The sequence below is a fragment of the Pristis pectinata genome, chromosome 4 (assembly GCF_009764475.1).
Source record: "Pristis pectinata isolate sPriPec2 chromosome 4, sPriPec2.1.pri, whole genome shotgun sequence".
In the NCBI taxonomy this organism is placed as follows: Eukaryota; Metazoa; Chordata; class Chondrichthyes; order Rhinopristiformes; family Pristidae; genus Pristis; species Pristis pectinata.
This window is the reverse complement of record NC_067408.1, coordinates 30,730,765-30,757,503: the sequence shown is the minus strand read 5'-3', so window position 1 is coordinate 30,757,503 and position 26,739 is coordinate 30,730,765. Positions and strand designations below refer to the sequence as shown.

The window sequence follows — 26,739 nt, the reverse complement described above, 5'->3', positions numbered from 1 at the left end:
TCTTCATCCCATTCCCACTCTGAGCTTTTAGCCTCTTACTGTTTCAGAAAAGCCAACTGTAAGCCTGAGAAGTAGCGCCTGATCTTCTGATGAGGCACTTCAGAGTCCTCAAGATCCAATACTGAATTGCATAATTTGTGATCAGCCTTTCCAGATAGTATAAGTCTATTCAGTTCTGAAGGAAGGTCAATAGCTTGATACATTAACTTGCCAAAAGGAAAAAAAGCCTGGTGTTTGCTTTATACTTTGGTTGATGTACATATGACAATATTTTAAAATCTCAGGTTAAACTGCAGCTGTTCCTTCACTCTTTCTAAGCATTTTCTTCCCATTTCTTCTCTTTATATATTTCTTCCTCTTATGTTTGACTGTTTCTCCTCTGATCTCTGTTTATTCCTGCTGTTTCTTGCTTTAATTTCTTCCTCTACTGATATCCAGAAGAAAAAGAAGACACATTTGTGATGATTGGCCATAGACCTGAAATATTAACTCTGCTTGTTTTCTCCACAAATAATGCCTGACCTGTCGAGTTTTTGCAGCATTTTCTGTATTTGTTTTGCATTTCCAGCATCTGCATTATTTTGCTTTTAGTTTAAAAATCATAATAGTTACATGTTATTTTAGGGAGTCATGGAGAGCTTTCTGGGGACAGCAATTGCTGGAGCAGTATTTTGTCTCTTTGCGGGTCAACCATTAACTATTCTTGGCAGCACTGGCCCTGTGTTGGTCTTTGAGCGCCTTCTATTCAACTTTAGCAGGTACAGTTATTGTAGCTGATTCTTATGTTTTGTTCTTTGTAAATTTCTTTTTTTGTGTAATCGCAAATGGCTTTCATAGTTCTTACTGTGAACATGCCATAATGATTGTATAGTAATTAATTGTCACATTTTGTTGGGCATACTGTGTAAGGGAATGCAGTTGGAATGGAAACAGATGTAGTCGATGACTTACAATGAGAACAGGGTGAAACAAAAGCCAGAGTCTTTATTGTTAATTTCTGAAACTATTTTTGGGCCTTTTCTTTCTCACCATATTCATCCTTCAGTACCTCGACTTTGTAGTTAATGTTCCTATTAGACAATCATCAAACTACTTAACTGCAGAGAATACAAGAGCTGAAGCTGATGTCACCCATTCAACATTCAAGGCTTTTTACTGTCTCGCTATAGAAAATAATTGGGACTTAATTGATATCATTCACTTTGGCAGTATCCAGTAGCTTGCAGTGTGATGTTTATTTTGCTACATGATAGAATTTTAGTAGAAATCCAAATGCTGAGTGAGATTGACAAATACTACATGGTTGGTAAATTCAGAATTTATGATACATTAGTACTTGGAAGCACTTGGATACTCAATGCATGTTTGGTTGCCACTGCAGAAAGTTCATTTACACACAAGTGCTCTTCTTGGTCTGAAATGGCACTGGCCTAACAGGCAAGGCTTTTTCAACTCACCTTTTATCGCGTGGAAGAATATGAAGGCCTGGGTATTTTGCCTAGGATCTTGGATCCTGAATCTCGGATAAGTGTCAGTTACTCCTTGTCCTGACAATTTGAGCCATTTTGTGTGGTCCAGGTGAAGAAAATTTGCCTCATATCATTTTTTTTATCCATTCGCACTACTTGATTGATATTTTCAAATTCAACAGAAAAAAAAAGAAATTTATAAACCTGAAATGATTTTGAGATTTAATGGACACAAATTTGTGCATCTGCCCCTTTTGTGCCCCATCCTATTTCCATAATGGAAAAGAAAATCTTACCATAGGAAAAAAGCATGGGATATTTTGCACTCAGAATTGAAAGTGAATTTCAGTTTGTGACACTTTGCTATATATTATGTTCTTATGAACTGTATGTGCTCTCATTAAGATGAGTATATCAGTAGACTTTAAGTGTTAGGCACTTTTTTCACAAATTCACACTTAGAGATGTTGCTGCAAAGTCCTCAGATGGCATCAGCTAACTCATCATTGAAACCAAACCTGGGGACTTTGTTATAGGAGTCAAATCTCTGAATTCTAGAAGGACTTTTGGAAATGGTTTAATCTTGGAATATATCCCTGGGTAAATAGGCAGATGTAGTTTAAGTAAATTGATAGCTGAAAAAAATCTTCAAATGATTTCAATGTGTTAGTTGTATAAATTCTGGCACATAATTTGAACATTCATTGCTTTATTTATTGCATTACAATTTAGTGGGTTCAGTAAATTTTGTAGTGAACTGTATAAAACCATAGTAGTGGGAAGGGATTTTCATTTCATTAAATGTTCTTGATTGGTGTTCTTTTTATCTTTTTTTAAAATATGAATTTACAGCGATTATAAGCTTGACTATTTGGAGTTTCGTCTTTGGATTGGACTATGGACAGCATTCTTTTGTCTCCTTCTGGTTGCCACAGAGGCCAGCTACCTAATCCAGTACTTCACACGTTTCACTGAGGAAGGCTTCTGCACACTAATCAGCTTCATTTTTATCCATGATGCTTTTAAGAAAATGCTTATTTTGGCCAAGAATTATCCGATCAATTCTGATTATAATATTGACCATGTTACACTCTATCACTGCTCTTGTCTACCCTCTGAAACAGGTAAGATTACACAGAAAGAAATTGTCACTGAACCATTGAAAGAAGCCAGAGTTTATTTATTATATTTCATTTTGTGGAAATCTTTCAGGTAACGTTTCAAGTCTATTTAACAAAACAACTGAGGCACACTTTGAACTTGGCACTGCCTCCTACAACACAACTGTAAGTTTATTCTCCATGTAGAAATACTATATATCTCTGAGCATTTTTCAATTTTATCTCCTTTCAAGAAGTTGTTGATGAATAGTGGGGTACAATTATACAGCATCCCTTCAATAATGCATTCCAAAACCCAGCTTCATATGAGAGCCATGACCTTCTCAGGAATAGGGCTCTGGGTTCTGATACCCACACCCTAATAACATTAATTTGAGACCTCAGTAATTGTAACTCCTGTTGCCTGAGCATAAAGAGATATTAGGCCAACATGTGGTCAGACAGCCTGAAGATTGCTTGAAGCCACTTGGGCATAGTGTGGCAGGTGTTAACATCTTGGTCTCATGAATGGCAAATTGGGACTCTTGAAGAGCAGAGACCCAGATGTTTGAGGTGAGGCCTGGAGAATAATTCCCAATCTGCCTTACTACAAAAGATAGGTTTGAAACTTTTAAGACCTTCTTATCCAATAGGATTTAATAGAAGGGGCAGCTGCAGTGGGCCCCTGAGTTCATTGGCAATTAAACTACCGTCAGGGTCCTAACAAGTGAATAGAGATTTATTGCCCAGTATTTCAATGCTATTTTTTTCCAGTGTAATACCATCAAATACCAGCATGTGGTAATGAACATTTCCATGTCATTTTGCATCACTGGAAATTTTTGGGCACCAATCACCATTACACAATTTTTATGATTTCCACATCTGCAGCAGATGGGATAATGTTATTCCCCATACAATGTTCCTTTTGGAACACTGTGGAGGAAACTTGGACCATGCTGTTCCAGCATCAACCATCATTGAATACTGATGGAACTACCTGGATTTGCTAGCACAGCATTAGACTGGAACGTCAGCTAGGCAGGTTAATCACTTATCTTCATATTTGTTCCCCTTTTCTTAAATTACACAAAATTGTCCCCTTTACGGCTCTTCCCACAATATCCTCCAAATTTCCAGATTTCCACTTTGCCCTTTTCCTGACCCCAAGTCTCAGGTTCTAACATCCCAAGTTGGAAGCTCAAAATTGCTCCACTCTACCAGCATACAAACTTTGCCAGTTCTCCCTCTTGTTACCTCTCCCATGACTACCCAAATGTTGATGTTCCTCTAATTCTTTACCCCCACTTCACCATTCACTCCCCCAACCATCAACCAAGCAATGCCGGTATCTCGAAATTTGTACAGATGTGCATGTACATAATTGCCATTCCATTGGATGTCACTGGAGGAAAACCAGAACCAGGAATTTCAGATGATGTTTCTCCACTGTAATCTGAAGTGGTTAAGCCACTTTTTACCCCTGTATGCGATTGATGAACTCAGCATAGTCTCAGCACCATATCAGGATCATGTGTCTGTATAATTAATTGGCACTGATATTGCATTTAGTCTCTGAATCTTCAATTGAACTCTAGTTGTGATGTTTTTGGGAGCTTTATTATATTTCTAGTTTGAGGTGATGGAGTCAGTTTTGGAAATAAATATATCATGTAGAACATCATTTTTATTTACAAAATGCAGGATCAGTTGCAAATTAGAAAGATGTTTTGGAACATTTTTTGTGACTTGCAGATGTGCTTAATAAATACAAGATGTTTCACATGTCCCATTTAATTGCTTTTTTCACTTTAGTTCTACCTAGAATCTGGCAACTGGTCTTCACTGACAAAGAAGGATTGTTTGAAGTTTGGAGGACAGCTAGTGGGTGAAACCTGTGATTATATTCCGGATATTGCATTAATTTCTTTTATACTTTTCTTTGGTACATTTGTTTGTTCCATGTCACTGAAGAACTTTAAAACAAGCCGATATTTCCCAACTGCTGTAAGTATAATATGTATATTTTTTATAACTCTACCTCTACAAGAAATAACAATTTCAAAGTCTAGTGAATGCTATCTAGGTTTGGCAGTTTGTAATGTTGCATAATTGTCATGTTGCACAATGCAGTATTGCCAAATGTTTCGATTTTTATTAGGCTAAAATAAAATAGGATCCAATAAGAATGGTCATCCAAAGAAAGACTGCAACCACTTTAAAAGCCACTTTAGCTGGGAAAGAACATGTATGCTGGACAATTTGCCTCCAGACAGTTCTGAAACTAAAAATAACTAAACATAAGTCATATGACTGTCACAAAACTAAATTTAGCAACATGAACACAGTAATTCTGGATAGGGGAGTTCATACTTAATTAAGACTGGTTAGCAGACAAAAAACAAAACTTTTGGAGCAGATTTTAATGGAGTGTTGGAGAGTTTATGGGGTGTAAGATTTTCAAAGATGGCAATGTACCAGGCTAGTGCTGAACATGTAGACTTAAGGGTCATGCTTCATGCACGCAAGTGTTTCTGGAGTCTTGCCCATTCCCAGCAAGTTGCACCCTGCAGCTTGTGGGAAAGAGGGGGGAGTTTGGAGCAGGAGCCCATGGCCAGGGACTGGTAGAGATTGTTTGCAGTAGTTAGCAAAATGAGAAGGTCTGAAGATGATTGGGAAGAGGTGGGCTGGGTGCACTCCTGCTCTTCCTGGTTCACAAAGAAACCTAAAATAACATTTTAAAACACTGTTTGCATAGAATCTATCTGGTATAATCTGCTGTGAAAGCTGTTGCTATTCCTCCGTTCAGACCTCAGAAGGAAGACAGGTTCAAATTCTAGGACCTCTGACATTGCAATGCAGCCTCGGTATTGCACAGTAGATGTTTGTGCTCAAGTCTCTGGACTTGAAACCACAACCTGATTCAGACAAGAATGGTGAATTGGGGCAAGCTGCATACTGGGGATTGGGTTAAGGGTACATGAGGTTGGTGATTGTGGCAGGAGGTTGAGAGAGTAGCAGTAATTATGTTGGAATCCTCTTCTGTGAGGTTGGAGAGACCACAGCTTTTCTTCTGGACCAGAACTGTAAAATGCTCTAACATTTGGAAGCTGGGAGTTTATATTTCCATTTCATAATTGGGTTTCCATTACAAAGGCTATTCTGTGCACGTTGGAGATATATGACTGTTTCTCCTCCTCTTTGGAATTGGAATTGGAATTGGTTTGTTATTGTCACTTGTATTGAGGTACAGTGAAAAACTTGTCTTGCATACCGTTCATACAGATCAATTCATTACACAGTACATTGAGGTAGTATAAGGTAACACAATAACAGAATGCAGAATAAAGTGTCACCGTTACAGAGAAAGTGCAGTGCAGGTAGACAATAAGGTACAAGGTCATAATGAGATAGATTGTGAGGTCAAGAGTCCATCTTATACTCGGGAACTGTTTAATAGTCTTAATACTTCTCTGACCACCTTTCGTGGTGGGGATCAGGGGATTAATAATTGAGATCTGGGTATCTGGAATTGAACCCTTCCTCAATTACTTGGAAATAACCTGTAATCCAATTTGGCATTACATATATTATCTGGAAATTGAAAGAATATGGATATGGTCCTTTGCAAATATTCCCAATAATTTCATGAATTGAGGAAATGTCAGCTAGTTTTCCCATTCCTGAACACTTGCCTGCTGGAAACCAATGTAAATGGACTGATGAGGAAAGGACTGATATGGGCTGGTTGCATTCAATTTCTGCATCCTGATGTTGAGCAAGTTTCATGGTCAGCTTAAGCATGGTTTGTTGAGATGATTATCAAGGATGAACTAAATCTGACTGTCTCAGGAATATCATTTCAGTTATTAAATCTGTTCTTTGAGGATGAATATCTTTTGTATAGATTAATAACAATAGGTTGACAGTAAAAAAGATTTGAAAACCAATTTGAGAGTCATGTGGTGTGCTTCCTTTACAGCAATATAGCATTGCCAACATTCAATCTGCTAGCTCAAGTCTCAACATGTAAATAGTTGAAGGGTTCTGTCTTTCAAAAAAAAAACTACCTCTTTGGTTACATGTATTTGCTATGTCTCAATGTATTCATAAAGATGTTATAGATATAAGTAAAGAAATTAACCCATTACTACAGTATTTGATTTAGAAGGCTCTGTTTGCCTTAAAATGAATCAGGTAGACCAAATCATACCATTTAAAATAGTTTTGTAGAATGTCAATTTTGGCAAATAATTTACTGATTTCTTCCTTAGGTCAGGAAATTAATCAGTGATTTTTCCATAATTTTATCAATACTGATCTTCTGTGGAGTTGATATCCTAGTTGGTGTGGACACCCCCAAACTCATTGTGCCAAGTGAGCTCAAGGTTTGTGTTACTGAACATGAGCAGTAATTATCTGTACAATCTGCAACTAGATTACTTCACTGACTATTTATTGGAAAGTAACTCTACTGTCCTATGAACCATTTCTTGAATTGTAAATTTGTTTCAGTAAGGTGCACACACTGGTTCTAAAGTCTATCATACAAGCTACAGTAAAACTCCAATAATCCGCTATCCCGTTATTCAAAATCCTGATGGTTCAGCATCTGGCTCACCTGGTACCATTTACAATGCTCCCTTTTGTTACGAGCCAGGTTGCTACTTGGTAAATGTCCCCTTAAGGCGCCTGGATGGTAGTGCGGTAGTGTGTGTGTGGTTTTATCTGACTACTACGAGTGGGAGTGGAAGAAGTGACTATAACTGGAATGTGCTGGCAATTACACAGACTGTCAGACTGAGAGAGAGAGAGAGATTGTGAGAGTTGGTAGCACTGACTGCCAGTCCCTACATCTATGAGTGAAGCACAATAGTTGTGACTGCCACTATACAATCCATGTATGGATTTTTGGAGCAATCTGTGGGGTCCACTTTGTCATTAACCTGTACCAGGAATCAGGTATATCTGTGGGCAGCAATGTATCGATCAAAGTGGCAGATATCTCTGACTAAAAGCAACAGAGTTCTTCGTATTGTTCCATCGTGGAACTTGTGGATTTCATAAATTTCTTCTCTCTATTTTCTCTACATTCAACTGTGGTTTTCAGAAGCCTTTGTTCATCTTTTTGCTCCATGACTTGCTGAACTGAACTTTGAGAACTGTTCCTAGACTTAGGGTTTGGGAACTTGCCACACACACACTTTGGGTTTATTTTGGGGTCACTGTCTGATATCTAACGTTTTTATTTCTCTTATTATTACAAGCAGTTATTAATAAATAGATTATAACATTTAAACATGGTTCGTTGTGTTTCTATTGTTGCTGGTATGTAACACTTTAAACTCATTAGGGCCCTGCTCTGATGCTCTTTTTAAACTCACTGGGGCCACATTCCTAAGCTCCTTTCAAACTCACAAGGTCCCTGTTTCCCATGGTCCCTTAAACTCATATGCTTCACAGAAACAGTTATTCTATTGATGTGTAGCATCTAAAAGAAATGTGGATGAAAAGTGTGTTGGTGTATTAATACGAGTATTATTCCATAGTGTGGAAAATCTGCCAATACGGTGCCACGAAAGTCACAAGCATGCACAAAGTCACAAGCACAAGATTACTAGAGTTTTACTGGACTCTGTTTCTTCAGCATATCTTGCAGACACTAATCGTGATTTAAGTTAGTAGTTCTCTGTACCTGAACCATACGGAGAACGCGGCGAATGTGCATACACTTGCCTGTCAGTCGATCGCTCAGCAGACTGGTTGCGAGAACACAGCAAGTACGCATGTGCGTGCCTGCTGGTCAATTGCTCCACAGAGCGATGATGGTCTCCTATACGAAGGACATTACTTTTGGCGCAGGACTTCAGGGACTCGCGCGCATTTGGTCTCTGTCGGCCTTCTCAATGATCTACAACTGTAAGTTGCTTAGTTTCTTTACTTTGGGTAACATGACAGAAAAAACATTTATTCTACTGCCCGTTGTTGTTCTTGCTCCGTGCATACGTAACAATTGGTGACGAGGATCAAAACAAGAATGGCCTTTCTACTTGAAGCACCCAATCCATTTTGAGCCACAACAATGGCAAAACCAACACTAGAAACCTGGCTGCAATGGAAGAACACCTTCCAGAACTACATCGAACTTATACTAATTTTAATACTGACGGCAGAACTGGAGGAAGCAATGAAACTCAGGCTGCTCCACATGGACTTGGGAGAACTTGGGCAGAAATACTTCAATGCTCTCCACTTACAGAACAAATCTGAATTGACCAGCACATTTGAGACGTTAGACAATGTCTGGAGAATGCAGGACAATGCCTTTACAGCACGCTTCAGGTTCTCACATCTGTGACAGAACCCAACGAGAACGTAGATGATTTCGTCACAAGATTAACTCTGGCTGTGCAGGAATGCAAGTACAAAGATAGCCATCTGAACAAATTCGAAGAGGCGATGCTTATCCAAGCGTTGATTATCAGAGTCTCTGATGAGAAGAAACGTGAGAACCTCCTGTCTAAAAAGCATGATTTATCCTGGGACAAGCATGCTCTACAGCTTGTCACAGGGAGGCAGTCAAGAGATGCCTTACGCAGATTCAACAAACCCCAGCACCACTTATTCAGGCAGTACTGGAGCGAGAGCCCCCTCCCGAAAACATCAATGTTTGCCAGCATTTGCAGAGCCGCAGCTTCCAGTCAAAATCATGGCAGCCTTCACAGAGATGCCATCACTGTGGTGAAAGTCATGTCAAGTGGTCTGACTGCAAGCATCAAAAGACTGTCTGCCGGTTCTGTCAGAAGATAGGGCACCTCGAGAAGGTGTGCTTCGCAAAGCACGTGCTGTGGGAAAGCGATAGAATTCAACAATCAATTCCACGCAAGGAGATGACCAGTGCGAAGAAGAGGACACTATCTTCCATACCCATGAACTGGGCAACAAGAACCAGCCTCTGTACTTGGTTACGCTCACAGTGGACAACCAGCCCGAGAAATTTGAGCTGGATACTGGGTCAGCCATCACCTTGGTAAGTGAAACATCTTTACGCTGGATTCCAAAACTACAACCTCCAAACTCGGTGTTCTGCAGCTGCACCGGAGACAGTGTTGACGTACACGGTGTATTCACGGCAGAAGTAATCTGCCACGGAGACCTGTTCCACTCACTGGTGCTATCCTACATCAGTTGTATTGGGGGAAACCGCGCATTGTATGCTCTACTACAAAAGCACCAGCGTGTATTCCAGGCCAACGCTTCGGGTTAATACCATAGTCCAGCAGCTAAGTTCAAACTTAAGGAGAACTGCCAGCTGAAGTGCCGTATTCTGTGGGCCCAAAGGTAGAACAAGAACTTGAACGCCTACAGAGAGCGGATGTGATTGAGCCGGTGCAGTACTCAGAGTGGGTGTCTCCAATCATACCCGTCCTCAAGTCCGATGGATCAGCGCGCATCTGCGGCCACTACAAACTGACCGCAAACCCCGCAACAAAACTGAACGCGTACCCACCACCATGGATCAAGGACTTGTATGCATCCCTGTCGGGAGGCCAACAGTTCTCAACGCTAGACCTGAAACACACCTAAAATCAGGCCGCCCTGGACGAAGACTCTCTGGATGTTATGACAATCAATACACACATAGGCCTGTTTCGGTACAAGTGGCTGCCATTCAGAGTGAGTTCTGCACCTGGTATATTCCAATGCCTTACTGATAATTTAGTGAAGGATATTCCTCACATCTGTGCATACCTTGATGATATTTCAGTAACTGGTACATCAGAGTCCCATCATCTTGAGACACTAGTCAGAGTACTTTGCTGTTTGGAGGAAGCCGGCTTTACTCTAAAGAAGGAGAAATGCTTGGTTTTGGCCGAATCAGTCGATTACCTGGGTTTCAAAGTCGACAAAACAGGTCTCCATCCACAGGAGCACAAAATCAAAGCCTTGATGAAACATGGCACAGTTACGCTCATTCTTGGGACTAGTCATGCATTACAATTGGTTCTCAAATCAATCAGCTACGTTGTTAAAACCTTTTTACTGATTACTCCAGAAGGACCAACACTGGGTATGGTCAAGAATCGAGCAAAAGGCATTTGAACAAATAAAAGCCGCCCTCGGTTCTTTGTCTGTGTTGGTGCGTTATGATCCCAAAAAACCTACAGTCATGAAATGTGATACCTCACTCTATGGGGTCCAGGCCATCTTCCTACATCGAATGTCTTGCAGAACAGAGGTGCGTATCACTTTTGCTTCAAGGACAATGCCTCAGGCAGAGACGAATTATTCACTGCTCAACTGAGAAGACCTAGCTATTACGTTTGGCATCAAACGCTTCTATTTATACATATTTGGGCAGCCTCTCGAAATCCACTCAGATCATAAGCCTCTGCTTGGCTTAATGGGGGAGATACGAGGTATCCAACAAATGTTCTCACTGAGAATGCCACGATGGGCATTGACCTTATCCGCTTACTCTTACACAATGAAGTATACACCCAGAAACGAAAATGTTGTTGCCGACACCTTAAGCAGATTACCAAGTGTTGAGGGCACAGCACCCGGCACCCCTCCGTTCGAGGTTGTTCACCAATTACAAAGCCTAGATGAAACACCAGTCAAAAGTCACCTCATTAGGCAGTGTACAGCCCGTGATCCACTTCTATCACAGGTGAAACGAGCACTGCAGGTCGGTTGGCCTGCCAGCCCTTCACCTGAATTTCAACCATTTACAAATCGCCAACATGAACTGAGCCTACAGGATGGCTGCATATTATGGGGCAGTCAAGTAGCGGTTCCCCCTCAAGGCTGCAAGCGCATGCTCCACGATCTGTATGATGCTCACCTTGGTGTGGTTAGAATGAAGGCACTTGTGAGAAGCTATGTGTGGTGGCCAAAAATTGACACTGATATTGAGAATATGGTGTGCATCTGCCCTATTTGTCAGAAGATGCAAAAAGCATCACTAAAGGCACCCCCTCAAACCATGGGCCTGGCCCGATTCCCCGCAGAAGCGCATTCATACAGGTTATTTTGGACTGTTCTGGGTATTCCATGTTTCTGGTAATTGTGGATGCCCATTCGAAGTAGAGGCATAACCTACGTATACATTGTGTTCCTCAACAACTAGTATGACTAAACTACGGTCGCTCTTTGCTACACTTGGTATTCCGGAAATGATCATATCCAACATCGGCCTGGCTTTCCAAGTGCAGAATTTAAGGAGTTTGTGGAAAAGAATGGTATTAGGCACCTGACAATGGCTCCATATCACGCAGCATCACATGGCCTGGCTGAGCAAGCAGTGCAAATGGTGAAACGAGGCCTTTCTAAACAAGCACAGGGTGATTTCATGATGAAATTGAGCCATTTCCTTTTTCATTTCTGAATCACCCCAAACAAACTAACGGGTGCATCCCCTGCCAAATTAATGTTCAAGTGCACTTTACACATTAGATATGAACTCCTACAGCCAGCCTTCCAGGAATGAATTTGCAGCAACCAAGAGGCCATGAAACAAAACTGTGATCCTCACACTAGGCTCCGAATGGTTAGTGCCGATGACAAAGTCTACACTCGACTCTCACACAAAGAAAACTGGAAACTGGCCGTCATCCGACATTGTAACAGTCAAGTTGCAGAACTTGAACTGATGGATGGACGAAATGTCAGGCGACATTTGGATCGTGTACGCTGGCGAACCAACAGAGAAACCAGTGAAACCACAGAAGCGTCCCCTGCTGATGAAGCAACTGTTCGTTCAAGCAGATGAACCAACAGACACTTCATCAAGAGAGAAGGAACTTTACAGCCCGCTGACCTCGGCAACGGCTAATCAGGAAGACACCGAGAGAGAAGCTGCCCCCTACAGCAGTCCACGAGGGTGCATTGGCCCGTCGACCGATACCAGGCAGGATAGCGGTGGTAAAAATCATTTCATCGTTTTTCTACATTCACCTCACTTATTTTCTTCACCTGCAGTTCCCTTCTATAGGGGGGAGGGATGAACCGTACAGAGAATGCGGTGAATGCGCATGTGTGCGCCCGTGCACACGTGCGTGCCTATCGGTCAATTGGTCCACAGAACAATGACGTTCTACATGAGGAACGTTACTTTAGGCACAGGACTTCGGGGACTCGTGCACTTCTGGTCTTTGTCGGCCTTCTCGGTGAACTACAACTGTAAGTTGTTTAGTTTTTTTACTTTGGTTAACATGACTCAGTAAAAATGTTTATTCTACTGGCCCTTGTCGTTCTTGCTCTGTGCATACGTAACAGTAGCCAGTTGAATACTTTGTGATTTTCTACTTAATTTTTCCCTCATTTTCATATTGAAAATTGAATATTGGTAACTTATTTGATTTGCACTTTGGGAGAACTTGTTCATATTCTCATTCTGCATTTATTCATGCACTTTATAGTACAAGGCACTGGGCAGACTTAGAATAGTGAATTATTGGAGTTTTACTGTAGCCTGTATGACTGACTTTTCCAGACTTAGAACATTAAAGTATATTTGCTGCTCTGAAAATGCAGGAATTTCCAGGGAGATGAACTCTCTTATCTGTACTCTTCTCATTTATCTAAGGATGATGAAGCTGATAGTGTACACTCCTTGATTTTCACAACCAATTTTCTCATACACTGTTTACTCTCAGTTAAAGGAGTGGCATCATTTGCATATCATAAATTCACGTAGTACAATCTCCCAAATGCAATGAAGCATTCTAAAACTTATAATATTGACACTGTTCATTAAGTAATATTTTAATGTTAAATTCCTCCAGTACAAAACCTTTCAATTTAATGTAACAAATTTTGATTGTTAAATAATATCTTATGGACTGTCAGAGTTACAGGAAAAAAACACAATTCTTTGTGTTACAGTTAACTTTTGGTACTAGTAAATTTTAATGCCATAACTTTTAGAACTGCAATGCAATAAATAGGATCCTTTTTATTAAAGCCAACAAATCCAAACAGAGCGTGGTTTGTGTATCCATTTGGAGCAAATGAATGGTGGGTGTGCCTTGTTGCGATTGTGCCTGCTTTACTCGTCACAATACTTGTGTTTATGGATCAGCAGATTACTGCAGTCATCCTGAACCGCAAAGAACACAAACTCAAGGTATGTTGTTAATTTGCCTCTGTTTTTTTAATGTCTGTTGTTATTGTTATTGTTAACAATTTACATTTTCTGCAATTATGATGTGCAGTAAATGAAACACCGCAATCATATTTGAAGCAAAGAAGGAGGTCATTTAACCAACATTGCTATGCATACTCTTTTGGAGATCAATCTAAACCTAATTCAACCATCTCCTAAAACCTTGAGGCCTTGGAAATCACAAGACAAAGGAGTAGAAGTAGGCCATTCGGCCTATCGAGTCTGCTCCATGAGCTAAACTAAAACTATTCCTATCTAGCCCCAATTTCCAGTCTTATCCCCATATCCCTTGATACCTTGACTAATTAGATACCTATCTATCTCCTCCTTAAACACCCCCAATGATCAGGCCTCCACAGCTGTACGTGGCAAAGAATTCCATAAATTCACTACCCTCTGGCTAAAGAAATTTCTCCTCATTTCTGTTTTAAACCAGTACCCTCTAATTCTAAGACTGTGCCCTCTAGTCCTGGACTCACCCACTAAGGGAAACAGCTTAGCCACATCTACTCTCTCCAGTCCTTTCAACATTCAAAATGTTTCTTTGAGGTCCCCTCTCATTCTTCTGTACTCCAGTGAGTACAGTCCAAGAGCCGACAAACGCTCATCGTATGTAAGCTCTTTCATTCCGGGAATCATCCTCATAAATCTTTTCTGAACCCTCTCCAACATCAGACCATCCTTCCTAAGATAAAGGGCCCAAAACTGCACACAGTATTCCAAATGAGACCTCACCAATGCCCCGTACAGCCTCATAAACACTTCCTTACTTTTATATGTTATACCTCTTGAAATGAATGCCAACATAGCATTTGCTTTTTTTACCGCCGATACAACCTGGTGGTTAACCTTTAGGGTATCCTGCACGAGTACCCCCAAGTCCCTTTGTACTTCTGTACTTTGAATTTTCTCCCCATCTAGATAATAATCTGCTCGTTTATTTCTTTTTCCAAAGTGTACAACTGCACATTTCTCAACATTGAATCTCATCTGCCATTCCTTTGCCCATACTCCTGAACTATCGAAGTCTCTCTGCAACCTTCCTGTTTCTTCAATACTCCCTACTCCTCCACCTATCTTGGTGTCGTCTGCAAACTTAGCCACAAAACCATTTAGTCTATCATCCAAATCATTGATGTACAATGTAAAAAGAAGCGGCTCCAACACCGTCCCCTGCGGAACACCACTGGTAACTGGTAGCCAACCAGACCAGGATCCCTTTATTCCCACCCTTTGCTTTCTGCCTACCAGCCAATGCTCCACCCATTCTAATATCCTACCTGTAATTCCATGAGCTTTCACCTTATTAATCAGCCTCTTGTGCAGCACCTTGTCGAAGGCCTTTTGAAAGTCTAAATACACAACATCTACAACCTCCCCCTTATCCACCCTACCTGAGATTTCCTCAAAGAACTCCAATAGGTTGGTCAGGCAGGATCTTCCCTTCACGAAACCATGCTGGCTTGGACCTATCTTGCCTTGCACCTCTAGGTATTCCATAACCTCACCCTTGAGGATCAATTCCAATAACTTTCCCACCACCGATATCAGACTAATAGGTCTGTAATTTCCTTTATGCTGCCTCCCACCTTTCTTACACAGTGGAACTACATTTGCAACCCTCCAGTCCTCTGGAACCATGCTGGAGTCTATTGATACCTGGAAAATTATCACCAATGCCTCTGCAATCTCTAAAGCCATCTCCTTCAGAACCCAAGGGTGCACTTCATCCAGTCCAGGAGACTTATCTGTCTTTAGTCCATTTAGCTTCCTGAGCACCTTCTCTCTAGTAATCCTGACTGAACTCAGTTCTATCCCCTGAGACCCCTGACCATCAGGTATATTGCTGATGTTCACCACAGTGAAGACCGATGCAAAATACTCATTTAGTTCCTCTGCCATCTCTTTGTTATCCATTATGATCTCTCCCGCACCATTTTCAATTGGTCCTATATCAACCCGTGTCTCTCTTTTACTCTTCATATATTTAAAAAAACTCTTAGTATCCTTTTGAATGTTATCTTACAACTTCTCTTCATAATTCATCTTTTCTTTCCTAATGACCTTCTTAGTTTTTTTCTTTAAGTTTTTAAAAGTTTCCCAGTCTTCTGTTTTCCCACTAATTTTTGCTTCCTTGTATGCCCTCCCTTTTGCTTTTATTTTAGCCTTCACCTCTCTCGTTATCCACAATTGTGCCATTTTTCCATTTGTAATCTTTTTTCTTGGAATATATCTATCCTGCATTTTCCTTACTTCTTGTAGAAATTCCATCCATTTCTGCTCTGCCGTCCCTCCAACTAGCTTACTTTTCCAATCAATTTGGGCCAGTTCCTGTCTCATGCCACTGTAATTTCCTTTGTTCCACTGAAATATTGATGCACCTGCTATCAGCTTCTCCTTTTCAAATTTGAAACTGAACTCAATCATATTGTGATCGCTAGTTCCTAATGGTTCCTCTACCTTTAGTTCCCTAATCATTACACAGCACCCATTCCAATTCGTTACACAGCACCCAATCCAAAATAGCCAATCCCCTGGTGGGCTTATCAACAAGTTGCTCCAAAAAGCCACCCCGTAGACATTCCACGAACTCGCTTTCCTGAGGTCCACTGCCTTCCTGGCTTTCCCAATCCACCTTCATGTTAAAATCCCCCATAATTATCTTGACATTGTCTCTCTGACATGCTTTTCCTATTTCTAACTGTAACTTATAGTCCACATCTCGGCTGCTGTTAGGGGGCCTATATATAATTGCTATTATTGTCCTTTTACCCTTGCCATTTCTTAGCTCCACCCATAAGGATTCCGCTTCTTCTGACCCTATGTCCCTTCTTTCGATTGATTTTATATCATTACTAACCATCAGGGCCACACCACCCCCTCTGCCTACCTGCCTATATTTCCCATACACTGTGTATCCCTGGACATTCAGTTCCCAATCACATCCGTCATAAAGCCATGACTCAATGATTGCCACAATGTCGTCTTTATTAACCTGTAGTTGTGCCACTAGGTCATCCACTTTATTTCTAATGCTACGTGCATTTAAATATAGTACATTTAGACCAGTATCTGTTACCGATTTCGCTGTATTTCTATTGTTCAGCAAATTATCCTTTTTCATCTGACTGTCCTTCTTACCATCTTCACTGCACACTGTCTTGGACTTGTTCCTATATACCTCTTCCTCTATCCTAACATCCTGGTTTCCTTCCCCCTGCCAAGTTAGTTTAAACCCTCCCCAACAGCTATATTAAACATTTCCGCCAGGATATTGGACCCCTTGGAGTTCAGGTGTAACCTATCTTTTGTGAATAGGTCATACCTCTCCCAAAAAAGGTCCCAATGATCCAAGAATTTGAAGCCCTGCCCCCTGCACCAGTTACTCAGTCATGCATTCATCTGCCTGATCTTGCTATTCTTTCTTTCATTAGCATGTGGCACAGGTAGTAATCCTGAGATTACTACCCTGGAGGTCCTGCTTCTCAAATTTCTTCCTAGCTCTTTGTAATCTTCCTTCAGGACCTCCTCTCTTTTTCTACCTATGTCATTGGTACCTACATGTACCATGTACCAAGACATGTATCATGGCAAAGCACCAATCCAACTTCAATTAAATATGAAATGTTATAGGAAACAGGGACTGTGCTGTGGGTTCTTCACATGATTGATGCGCTAAGGCAGACAAGGCCCTGGACACATGCAGTGGTGTCCATCAGCATTCAATGCATGCCTGGGTGACACGTCCATAATTTTCATGCAGGAGCTCATGCAGGAACTGGCTTTCATGGTGCTTATGAAGCCATCTACATTGTTTAAAGGAAGCCTGAAGAGGTTCCAGGCTGGTGAGACCTCTTGAAGATGGATATTTACCTGACTCCCAACCCCAGAGCCGTCCTGAAACTCCATCCCATTTCAGATAGTTTAGGAGAATGGGCAAGGAAATGGCAGATGAAATTCAATGTAGGGAAATGTGCAGTTGTACACTTTGGAAGCAGAAATAAGCGGGCAGATTATTATCTAGGAGGAGAGAAAATCCAAAGCACGGAAGTACAAAGGGACTTGGGGGTACTCGTGCAGGATACCTTAAAGGTTAACCACCAGGTCGGATCGGTGGTAAAGAAAGCGAATGCTATGTTGGCATTCATTTCAAGAGGTATAGTGTATAAAAGTAAGGAAGTGTTGATGAGGCTCTACGGGGCACTAGTGAGGCCTCATTTGGAATATTGTGCGCAGTTTTGGGCCCCACATCTTAGGAAGGATGTGTTGACGTTGGAAAGGGTTCAGAGGAGATTTACGAGGATGATTCCAGGAATGAAAGGGCTCACGTATGAGGAGCGTTTGTCGGCTCTTGGACTGTACTCACTGGAGTACAGAAGAATTAGAGGGGACCTCATAGCGACATTTAAAATATTGATAGGAAAGGACAGAGTAAATGTGGCTAGGCTGTTTTCCTTAGTGGGTGAGTCCAGGACCAGAGGGCACAATCTTAGAATTAGAGGGTACAGTTTCAAAACAGAGATGAGGAAAAATTTCTTTAGCCAGAGGGTGGTGAATTTGTGGAACTCTTTGCCATGTACAGCAGTGGAGGCCAGATCAGTGGGGGCATTCAAGGAGGAGATAGATAGATATCTAAATAGTCAGGATATAAAGGGATATGGGGATAAGGCCGGTAATTGGGATTAGAATAGATTTTTTTTCTTCTTCTTCTTCTTCTTCCCCCATTCCCCATTTCTCATTTCCATTTCCCTTTCCTTGGAGCAGACTCGATGGGCCGAATGGCCTGCTTCTGCTCCCTTGTCTTGTGATCTTGTGACCTTGCCTTACTTACCCTCCACCCACTGATCTGCCAATTTAACATCCCCTAACCCTGCATCCTGCTGACTACTGGTCACAACCTCAACTCCACCTGCCAACTAATGACTTTGGTTTTTCCTCAATTTAGCAATACTACCACTGAACCAGCAAAACTACTTCTGAACTTCCAAATTGACTCTCTGATTAGCAATCCTACCCTATCAAGGCTACTGCTTTCTAACTATGTAAGCAAGCCTACCACACCTCCTATGATTACCTAGTAAGCCTAACTCCACTTCTCCAACCATTAATCCGATTTCCACATTGATCCTTGGCATCTGACCCTCACCTTAACGTCCCCAATCTGGCCTCAAATTAACCTTACTTCCTTTGCATACTCTGTGATATTTCTCTGTAGCTGTGACACTTTACTCTCTACTGTTATTGTTTTTAACTGTACTACATCAATGTACTCTATACTAACTCATTGTAACTGCACTGTGTAATGAATTGACCTGTACGATCGGTATGCAAGACAAGTTTTTCACTGTACCTCTGTACAAGTGACAATAATAAACCAATACCAATACCAAAGTAAAGGCATTGAGAACGTAGTGGCCTTATCCACTTCTGAGTTTTCCAATGACAGACCCACATACAAAATATTCATTGACCTACTAGAACTGACTGAGTAAAATGCACTTAAAGGGTTCTGAAAATTTTCTAGGCATGCAGTATTTGCCATTTTAAATATTTATCCAAATTTTCCTCAGAAGAAAACAGTAATCTGTGCTTTAATTCCTCTATCTCTTAACCTCCATCTTCATTGTTAATGATATTAAATTAAAGACCCTTTGTGATTGATTCACCAAACATTAGAAAGTAATTTTATCCAATTAACGTTCTCATGAATTTATAAACCTCAACTGAATATCCACTTCTACATTAATGGAAAGAGATGCAGTATTTCCTTTCTCTTGTCATAACGATAGGTTGCTATTCTTGATTGCATCTTGGTGAATCTATGTTGAAAGTTCCCTCTGATTTTAATGTCCTTTATTTTTTGGGAAGCTCAAAATTATGTGGTATTTTAACTGTGATAGAAATAATGACTTGGAAAAATTCATCATTATTGGCGTACTGCTATATTTGACACCTCTGCTTTTAAAACCTAAAATTCAATTGACACAATGCAGAAACTTTGGCTATTTAGTGTATACTTCCATGCCTTGTCTTTTTCCTTGACATATTTTTCTAAATTTACTTAATTATATTAAATTTCATATATTACTATTCTGCTAAATTTCCTAGTCTTCTTTAAATCTATTTCTGTATTTTGAATAATATTTCACTACATATTGCCAAAATTCATTCTGATCAGCTAAATATACAAGTGGGCCTTCTTAGACTAATTGGTGACTATTTACTCTGACACTTTATTTCATATTCATTAACCAGGTTTTTATTCATCCAGTTTCATTTCCTTAAAGCAAATAGCTGAAATACCTAAAAAGCCTCTTGTATGATATCCTATTTACTTTGATTTTCAACATAAAGTGCATTCCCTTTATACATTCTATCATTGCTTAAAAAAGAGATTGCATTTCTCAAACCCATCAGTTGCTCCATATCTATTTTTGCTGATTTTTCCATAAATTCTTCCATTAAAAAAATGATCACTTCCACCTTCATTTGTAAAAGTAATTGCGAAATATTGACCAGATATTATGATGTTTCAACATGGGCAGATACAAGGAAACTCCTGGCTCCTTATTCTATGTACCGGACATTTTCATCCTCCACAATCAGACTTCTTTCATTCTTTAGAAATTCTACCCTTTTTTATCTTTTTATTTACAATAAATCTTTGCTATTTTATATCACCCATTTCTTCATATCTTGTTTGTTCATTTAAAATTTCCCTTTTAGTTTTTGAATATACTCTCTGTATTCCTTGTGAACATTCTTAGTAACTTTAGTCCAAGCCTTCTTATAATCCTCTGATTTCTTCAGTTTTATTGACTAGGCCTTCAATCACACTTCCTTGTATCCCCTTTTCTCTGGCATGCCTCCAAGCTAACCTTTAAATTACACAGACAATCATGATCACCTTCATAAAGCCAATTTGAGATGGGCATTAATTGTTGGCTTTGTCAGTGATAACCCATTTTTTTAAAGAAAGGGTCACTGAATAGTAGCAGTACTCTCTCCTAATGCTGGTCTGGAAACAGCAATCATATTAATTAGTAAATGGCATGAATTTAGTATGTTTTCTGCATCAGAAGCAACTGGGGTGAATGGATTCCTTGTTATGATCCTAACAAGAGGAAATAATGTGAATTGAATTGTACTTGAGCTGGGTTGTGCTGTTAGCATTTGAAGATGAGAACACTGACCTTAACCATGTGTGTGAGTTCATTAAGCTTCATGAATTATCTGACTCCTTTGGGCTTCACTCTTATGGCTCTCTGTTCCCACTTCTTGCAAAGGCATTGTTTGGAAGGTCACCCGGCCCCCTTTGAATAAAGCACATTTCTCCCACTTTCCATCTCCTGCAGTAAACGTTCTCTCTCTCTTTCTCCTGCTCTCTCACTCTTTCTCTCTCCCTCTGTCATTCTTCAGAGTTTCCCAGATAAGAATAAGTTCCAGTACACCACCCAACACATGCTGTAGCCTGGTGCTCAACTCCTTTATGAAAACGCATTCTTGTTCATGCAGTGCAGGCCCAGAGATGTTCAAGACCATCTTTCAAGGCCATCCACAAGCCCTCTCTTCTAGCAGCAATGCTGCAGTCACTAGGATAACATTGCACAGGAGAACAAAGACAAATTGTGATTCAAATTGTGATAAAGGGGGATGCATTGATTTATAAATCTGGTTAGGAATGTTTTCTGTTGGCTTTTGTTTCTGCATTGTGGTTAGCAATTAATAAGTGGGAAGACAAGGTAGGCGTCTATTTCTGAATGGGGATTTGGGATTGTAATTACTATATGGCAGTCAAATGAATTCACAGAGTCATAGAGTTGTAGAGCACAGAGATGGGTCCTTCAGCCCATTGTGTCCATGCCAAGCTTTTTGCCCATCTACACTAATCTCATTTGCCCATATTAGGGCTGTTTCCTTCTATGCCTTGCCCATTTAATTGTCTGTCTAAATGCCTCTTAAACGTAGTAATTCTATCTAATTCCACCAACTCATCTGGCAGAGCATTCCAGATATCAACCACTCTCTGTGTAAAATGATCCTTTTACCTTAAACCTATGCCTTATTGTTTTTGATACTCCTACCAAGGGAAAAAGATTTTGCCTATCTATGCACTCATAATCTTATATCAGGTCACCCCTCAGCCTCCGTTACTCCAGGGAAAATAAGCCCAGCCTATCCAATCTCTCTTCATAACTTAAGTTCTCCAGTCCAGGAAACAACCTGGTGAATCTCCTCTGCATCTGGATGGCTTGTTCCCAAATGGCTCTTCTGACAAATTCAACCAAGCCAGAGGGATCTGTCTGAATTGTCTCATCCCTTCTCCTTCCTTTACCTCCTCTTTCTTTTGCTCCATTTTCTCAGCTGCCTGCCACCTAGCTAGTGGCAGGGGAAGTGCTCCCATGCAGCAACCACCACAAATCTTAAAGTCTGTTCTGCTGAGTATTTTAGAACTACTCCAGAGTAGTCCTTACAACTGTATCAAGGTGCTAATGGTCCGTTTTACAACATTTCATGTGATAACATGGCCTTTGCTGTTTATGGAAGTTGCGCATTGGAATCATGAACCAAATTGTCAGCATATAGTCTTATTGTCAAGTAGCTACAAACTGGTTTGTTGTCATGTCTCAAATGCAGATGCTTCTGAATATAAGGAAATTGGCAAATGACCTGCAATGATCTTTGATGCATGTTTGCAGAGCAGTTGGACACCGAAGGAATGGCGTCATTTCAATTGCAGTACATCTCAGGCTTGACATGTAATGACCACAAAGTATTATGTAAGCAGATGGAAGCAATCTGCAGTATGGGAAAGCCTGCATTCCTTGGGAAGCCATATGTTTGTTCTGCCCGGCAAGAATAAAAATAATGTAGAGAGATCTCTTTGAGCGGAAGGTGTCAGTGAGCTCCCTTATGCAGTTACTGATGGCAAAATGTGAGATGTTTCAAATATTTCCTGCTTTAGTGTGAAAGCAGATCAAAGTACAAAAGCTGATGGTCATAGTCATCTTCACAGCTACTGAAAGTGCAGTCCTTGCCCTGCTCTGAGGTTATATATGATTAAAGCAATGGTATATTTCAGTATTTTGTTACTGAAGTCCTTTTAGTTCCTCATTGAGGTATAGGTAAAGGAACCGCCTCCTGAACACCCTGAACTTATATGGATTCCTGTTGAATAGATTTCTCCCACCCTCCAAATCTTCCAACAATTTGACCCTTCATGCCCTTTGCTCATGCTGTATTCAAAGGGAAATGACTACTAATGTACTTGTGTCTTGGAGGAACTGATTTGTTCAGAAATTTTGAAGCCATGATTAAATTATTTAGCAAACTAAAAATAGAAAATACTGGAAATACTCAGCAGGTCAGGCAGCATAGATGAGAGATGATAATGTTTCAGATTGATGAGTTTTTGTCCTTTATCAACCTGAAACCAATTTTAGTGTACCAATTTAAAAGAACTTCTAGTTTGCATTAAATTCTATGTACATGATTCTATGATTCTTTGATAAATACTCTTAGAATTGTAGAATTATCAGTCAAATTCAAATGCCAGCTAACCTGTGATGATTGATGATCCCTTTAAGTCGTGCAGGTGAGGAATGCTTCGTGATGTTCAGAGGCTGTTAGTTATAGCAATGCTTTCCAAAATAGCAGTACTAGAAACAAATCAGCATTGCATACTGATTAAAGTCATGATCTGGTTACTCTCCACACCACTGAATATGTGGAGTGGTATGCCGCAAGTGTACCAACACATGCATAGAATACCTTTAGAAAATAATTCAGCACCTTTTGCACTCAGAACAGCAGACATTGCAGATATTCATCATGAGTTGGCCTTTTGTGCATCCTCCCTCCCTTTTCCCAATATTGGTGTTTATGCCTTTTGCTTCTTACACCTGATGCTTCATCCTTATAATCCCCTACTTCTTCAACTTCACCATACCCCTGCATTCCCACCTATCCCTCCTCCTTTAAATCCCATCTCTTTGAGTAGGTTTTGGTTGTTTCTGAATTTCTCTTCCTTTGTCTTGACATCATTTCATCTGATCGTGTCTCCATTTTTGGACATCTTTTAAATATATTAAATGTGTTATATACATGATTATTTTTTGTATTACAGCCTCACTTGTTCTAGACACCATTCTAAACCCAAGAATGGAAGCCCAATCCTTCTGTAGTCACATATAATATTTATTGATCAACCTTCCATTCAACTGTTCAGTGCTTGCCGTTTGGGAAAAACCTAGAGGTTACTGTCCTTGCAACTTTGTTTTCATTGTCTGAGAGTGCAGATGTGGGAATATAGGGTGAAGGTATATTCAAGCCTGGCTATAATGTCTGTTATGATTAAATATCTTACTAATGCCAACTGTCTAGGTATACACATGAAAAATTATCACTTGGAAGAGGAACAGACAAAAAAATAATGATTGAGTTTTACTGTAGCAAAGTGGCAAAGCATTTTATAAAAGGAGGAAATGCAGCAAAAAAAGTAAGACAGAAACAATAAATAATATCTTAAGTTATTATATTATTCCTCTCACTATCCACTGTAATAGTTATCATGCTAGCATTTACAATTTGTCCACTTTTAAATTTAACATAATCATGGACCAGACTTTTCAATTATTCTTCAGTAACTTGGTTATGGGATTACAGAACAAACCAACTGTATGCTTCGGTACAGAAAGATGACTTATTGGATGTACTTTACTAGGCTAGCAAACAGACCTTTCTGAAAAGGACTTCACACCATGAATCCCACATCATTTGAGGTTTCAATGATATTTATTTCTACTAAATGAAGGACTAGATAATAATGTTGAACAAAGCTGTTTTTCATGGAACAGGAATAAAACTACACTCATCATAAACTAACTGAAAATTCAAAGGATTGTCTTGAGGGAAACAATTTCATATTATTGCAAATGGAATCACTGTCCTGCTCCAACAAGAGAATTTAGCTTATGTTTTGAAGATATGGAAGTGAAGATAAGCACTCTGGTAAAATATTTTGGACGGATTTAATTCTTAGCATGTCTTTCTTTTCCCAATTCAAACTGTGACAATTACCCCACAGAAAGGTGCTGGCTTTCACCTAGACCTGTTCTGGATAGCTCTCCTTTTGATCCCTACTTCATTCATGGCTCTGCCCTGGTACGTGTCTGCAACTGTAATATCCCTTGCGCACATAGACAGCTTGAAAATGGAGACTGAAAAATCTGCCCCTGGTATAGAACCCACATTTATGGGAGTGAGGTATGTCGAGCAATATTCTGAGGATTTAATATAAAATGATAGAAACAGTACATATATAGTTGTCTTCAGATGAATTCATGTACTTGTATGAGCAGAATTGTGTTTTTTGTGTTATGAACTAATCACATCCATGTCCAGCACATTTCTGAACTGTAACAGTTATATCTGGAATTCACGGGCTAGCTATAACTGTTTCATTTAAGTTTTTTTGTCAACCAACTGGTATCTTGATTCAGATGTGCTTGTGGAGCAGATTTAACAATTAATACCTTTTTTTTGAAACAAGGATGCTTATTGATAAATAGATAGAATATAAGGTAGTTTGTCGATGGGCCAACAAGTATAGGTTGTTAAGACAAAGGTTAAATTGATTTACCATTATACAGATTAAAATTAAACTTCAATATCTACAAACTAAAACAATTTGGATAAATAATGTACAGAAACAAAAAGACACAGGAAGACAAATAAAATCACACAATACTCAAAAACATAAGATATAATCAGTTTTCAGAAAGGTGTTTCATGTATTATTTGACAAGCAATATATTCTTCAGTTGACAGTCAGGTTTGTTTCTTTTGGAGACCTTTCTTAACTGTTGGCAGGATTAGTAATGGTTGTGAGATATCCCAAATTAAAATAATTTGATAATATTCACTGTATCAGCTCACATGTGAAGAATGCTCAGCTAGATGAGGTCTCAGAGCAGTTCTGTTTACTGTGGAATTGTATCAAAGCACAGGAGAGATGTGAGAAAAGAAAGGAAGTTAAAACATAGAAACAACATAAAAAATTGATAACTTGTAATTACTTGTATTTATACACCATTTTTAATGTGGCAAAATATTCCAAAGCACTTCACAAAAATGTTATCAAAGAAAAATTGACGGTATAAAACTCTGCCTATTGGAGTACAGAACTTAATGCAACATAGGCCATAGGCCATAGGCAGCAAAGATTTTTGATGGCCTCAAATTTACAGAGCATTCAGCAGGACAAACATGATTTATTTTGAGTAAAGGGGTAATGACAGCAGATATGAAAGTGCTGGGGATTGTATTCTAGGTGAGAGAAACATTAATAATATCAACAGTCATGGGGCCTGGTGGGAGGGGGAAGTTGTGTGATCAGAATTGTAGTGGGAATAGGGTCAAGGAAGCAGAGTCTGGGTCTCAGATAATTTAGGTTTGAAGAGAAGAGAATTTGCAAGTTCTGAACTAGGACCAGTGGAAACCTTAGATGTTTGCCCTGCTGTGCCAGGGAGAGGTTAAGAAATGCTGAGGCAACTGACTGAATGGCCTCAATCTTAGTAGCAAAATCTATGCACTCTTTGTTAAAAATGAGGATGGAAGAAATGGAGGAATAGAGATTTAAGAAGTTGGTTTGCAGTAGGGAAAATAAACAAAAGATTTCTTTAAATTCCTAGATGATCCTGGCATCACAAACCATTTTGTCAGATAGTTACAGAACCCAAAAGTTTACTCTGTGTGGTGATGAACAACTAAAACAGTTGTCTGCCATATCCATTCAAATTTGCATAACCTGTATTTAACAGAGCAGAGATGAGAGCTTTATCAGCTGGAGCTGCCAGAGTGAGCAGTAATAATTGTTCTCATGGAAAGGAGGGCATCAAAGGTGGAGAGAAGCATATTGTTGAGCAAGTCAATAGTTGTAGAAAGGTCATGGTGAATGGAGAATCAGGCAACTATCTTGTATCTTAAGCAGGTCAAGTAT

At 39.8% G+C, this 26,739-nt stretch overlaps 1 protein-coding gene across 1 annotated transcript in view; it reads left to right on the top strand.

Moving 5' to 3' along the window:
* LOC127569184 (electrogenic sodium bicarbonate cotransporter 1-like) overlaps positions 1-26,739 on the top strand; it is a 93,435-nt gene that overhangs the window by 30,885 nt on the left and 35,811 nt on the right. Inside the window, 7 exon segments of the mRNA XM_052013578.1 lie at positions 625-758; positions 2,322-2,593; positions 2,682-2,755; positions 4,385-4,576; positions 6,844-6,957; positions 13,539-13,700; positions 24,826-25,004. Of these exon segments, the coding sequence (XP_051869538.1) occupies positions 625-758; positions 2,322-2,593; positions 2,682-2,755; positions 4,385-4,576; positions 6,844-6,957; positions 13,539-13,700; positions 24,826-25,004 (1,127 nt within the window).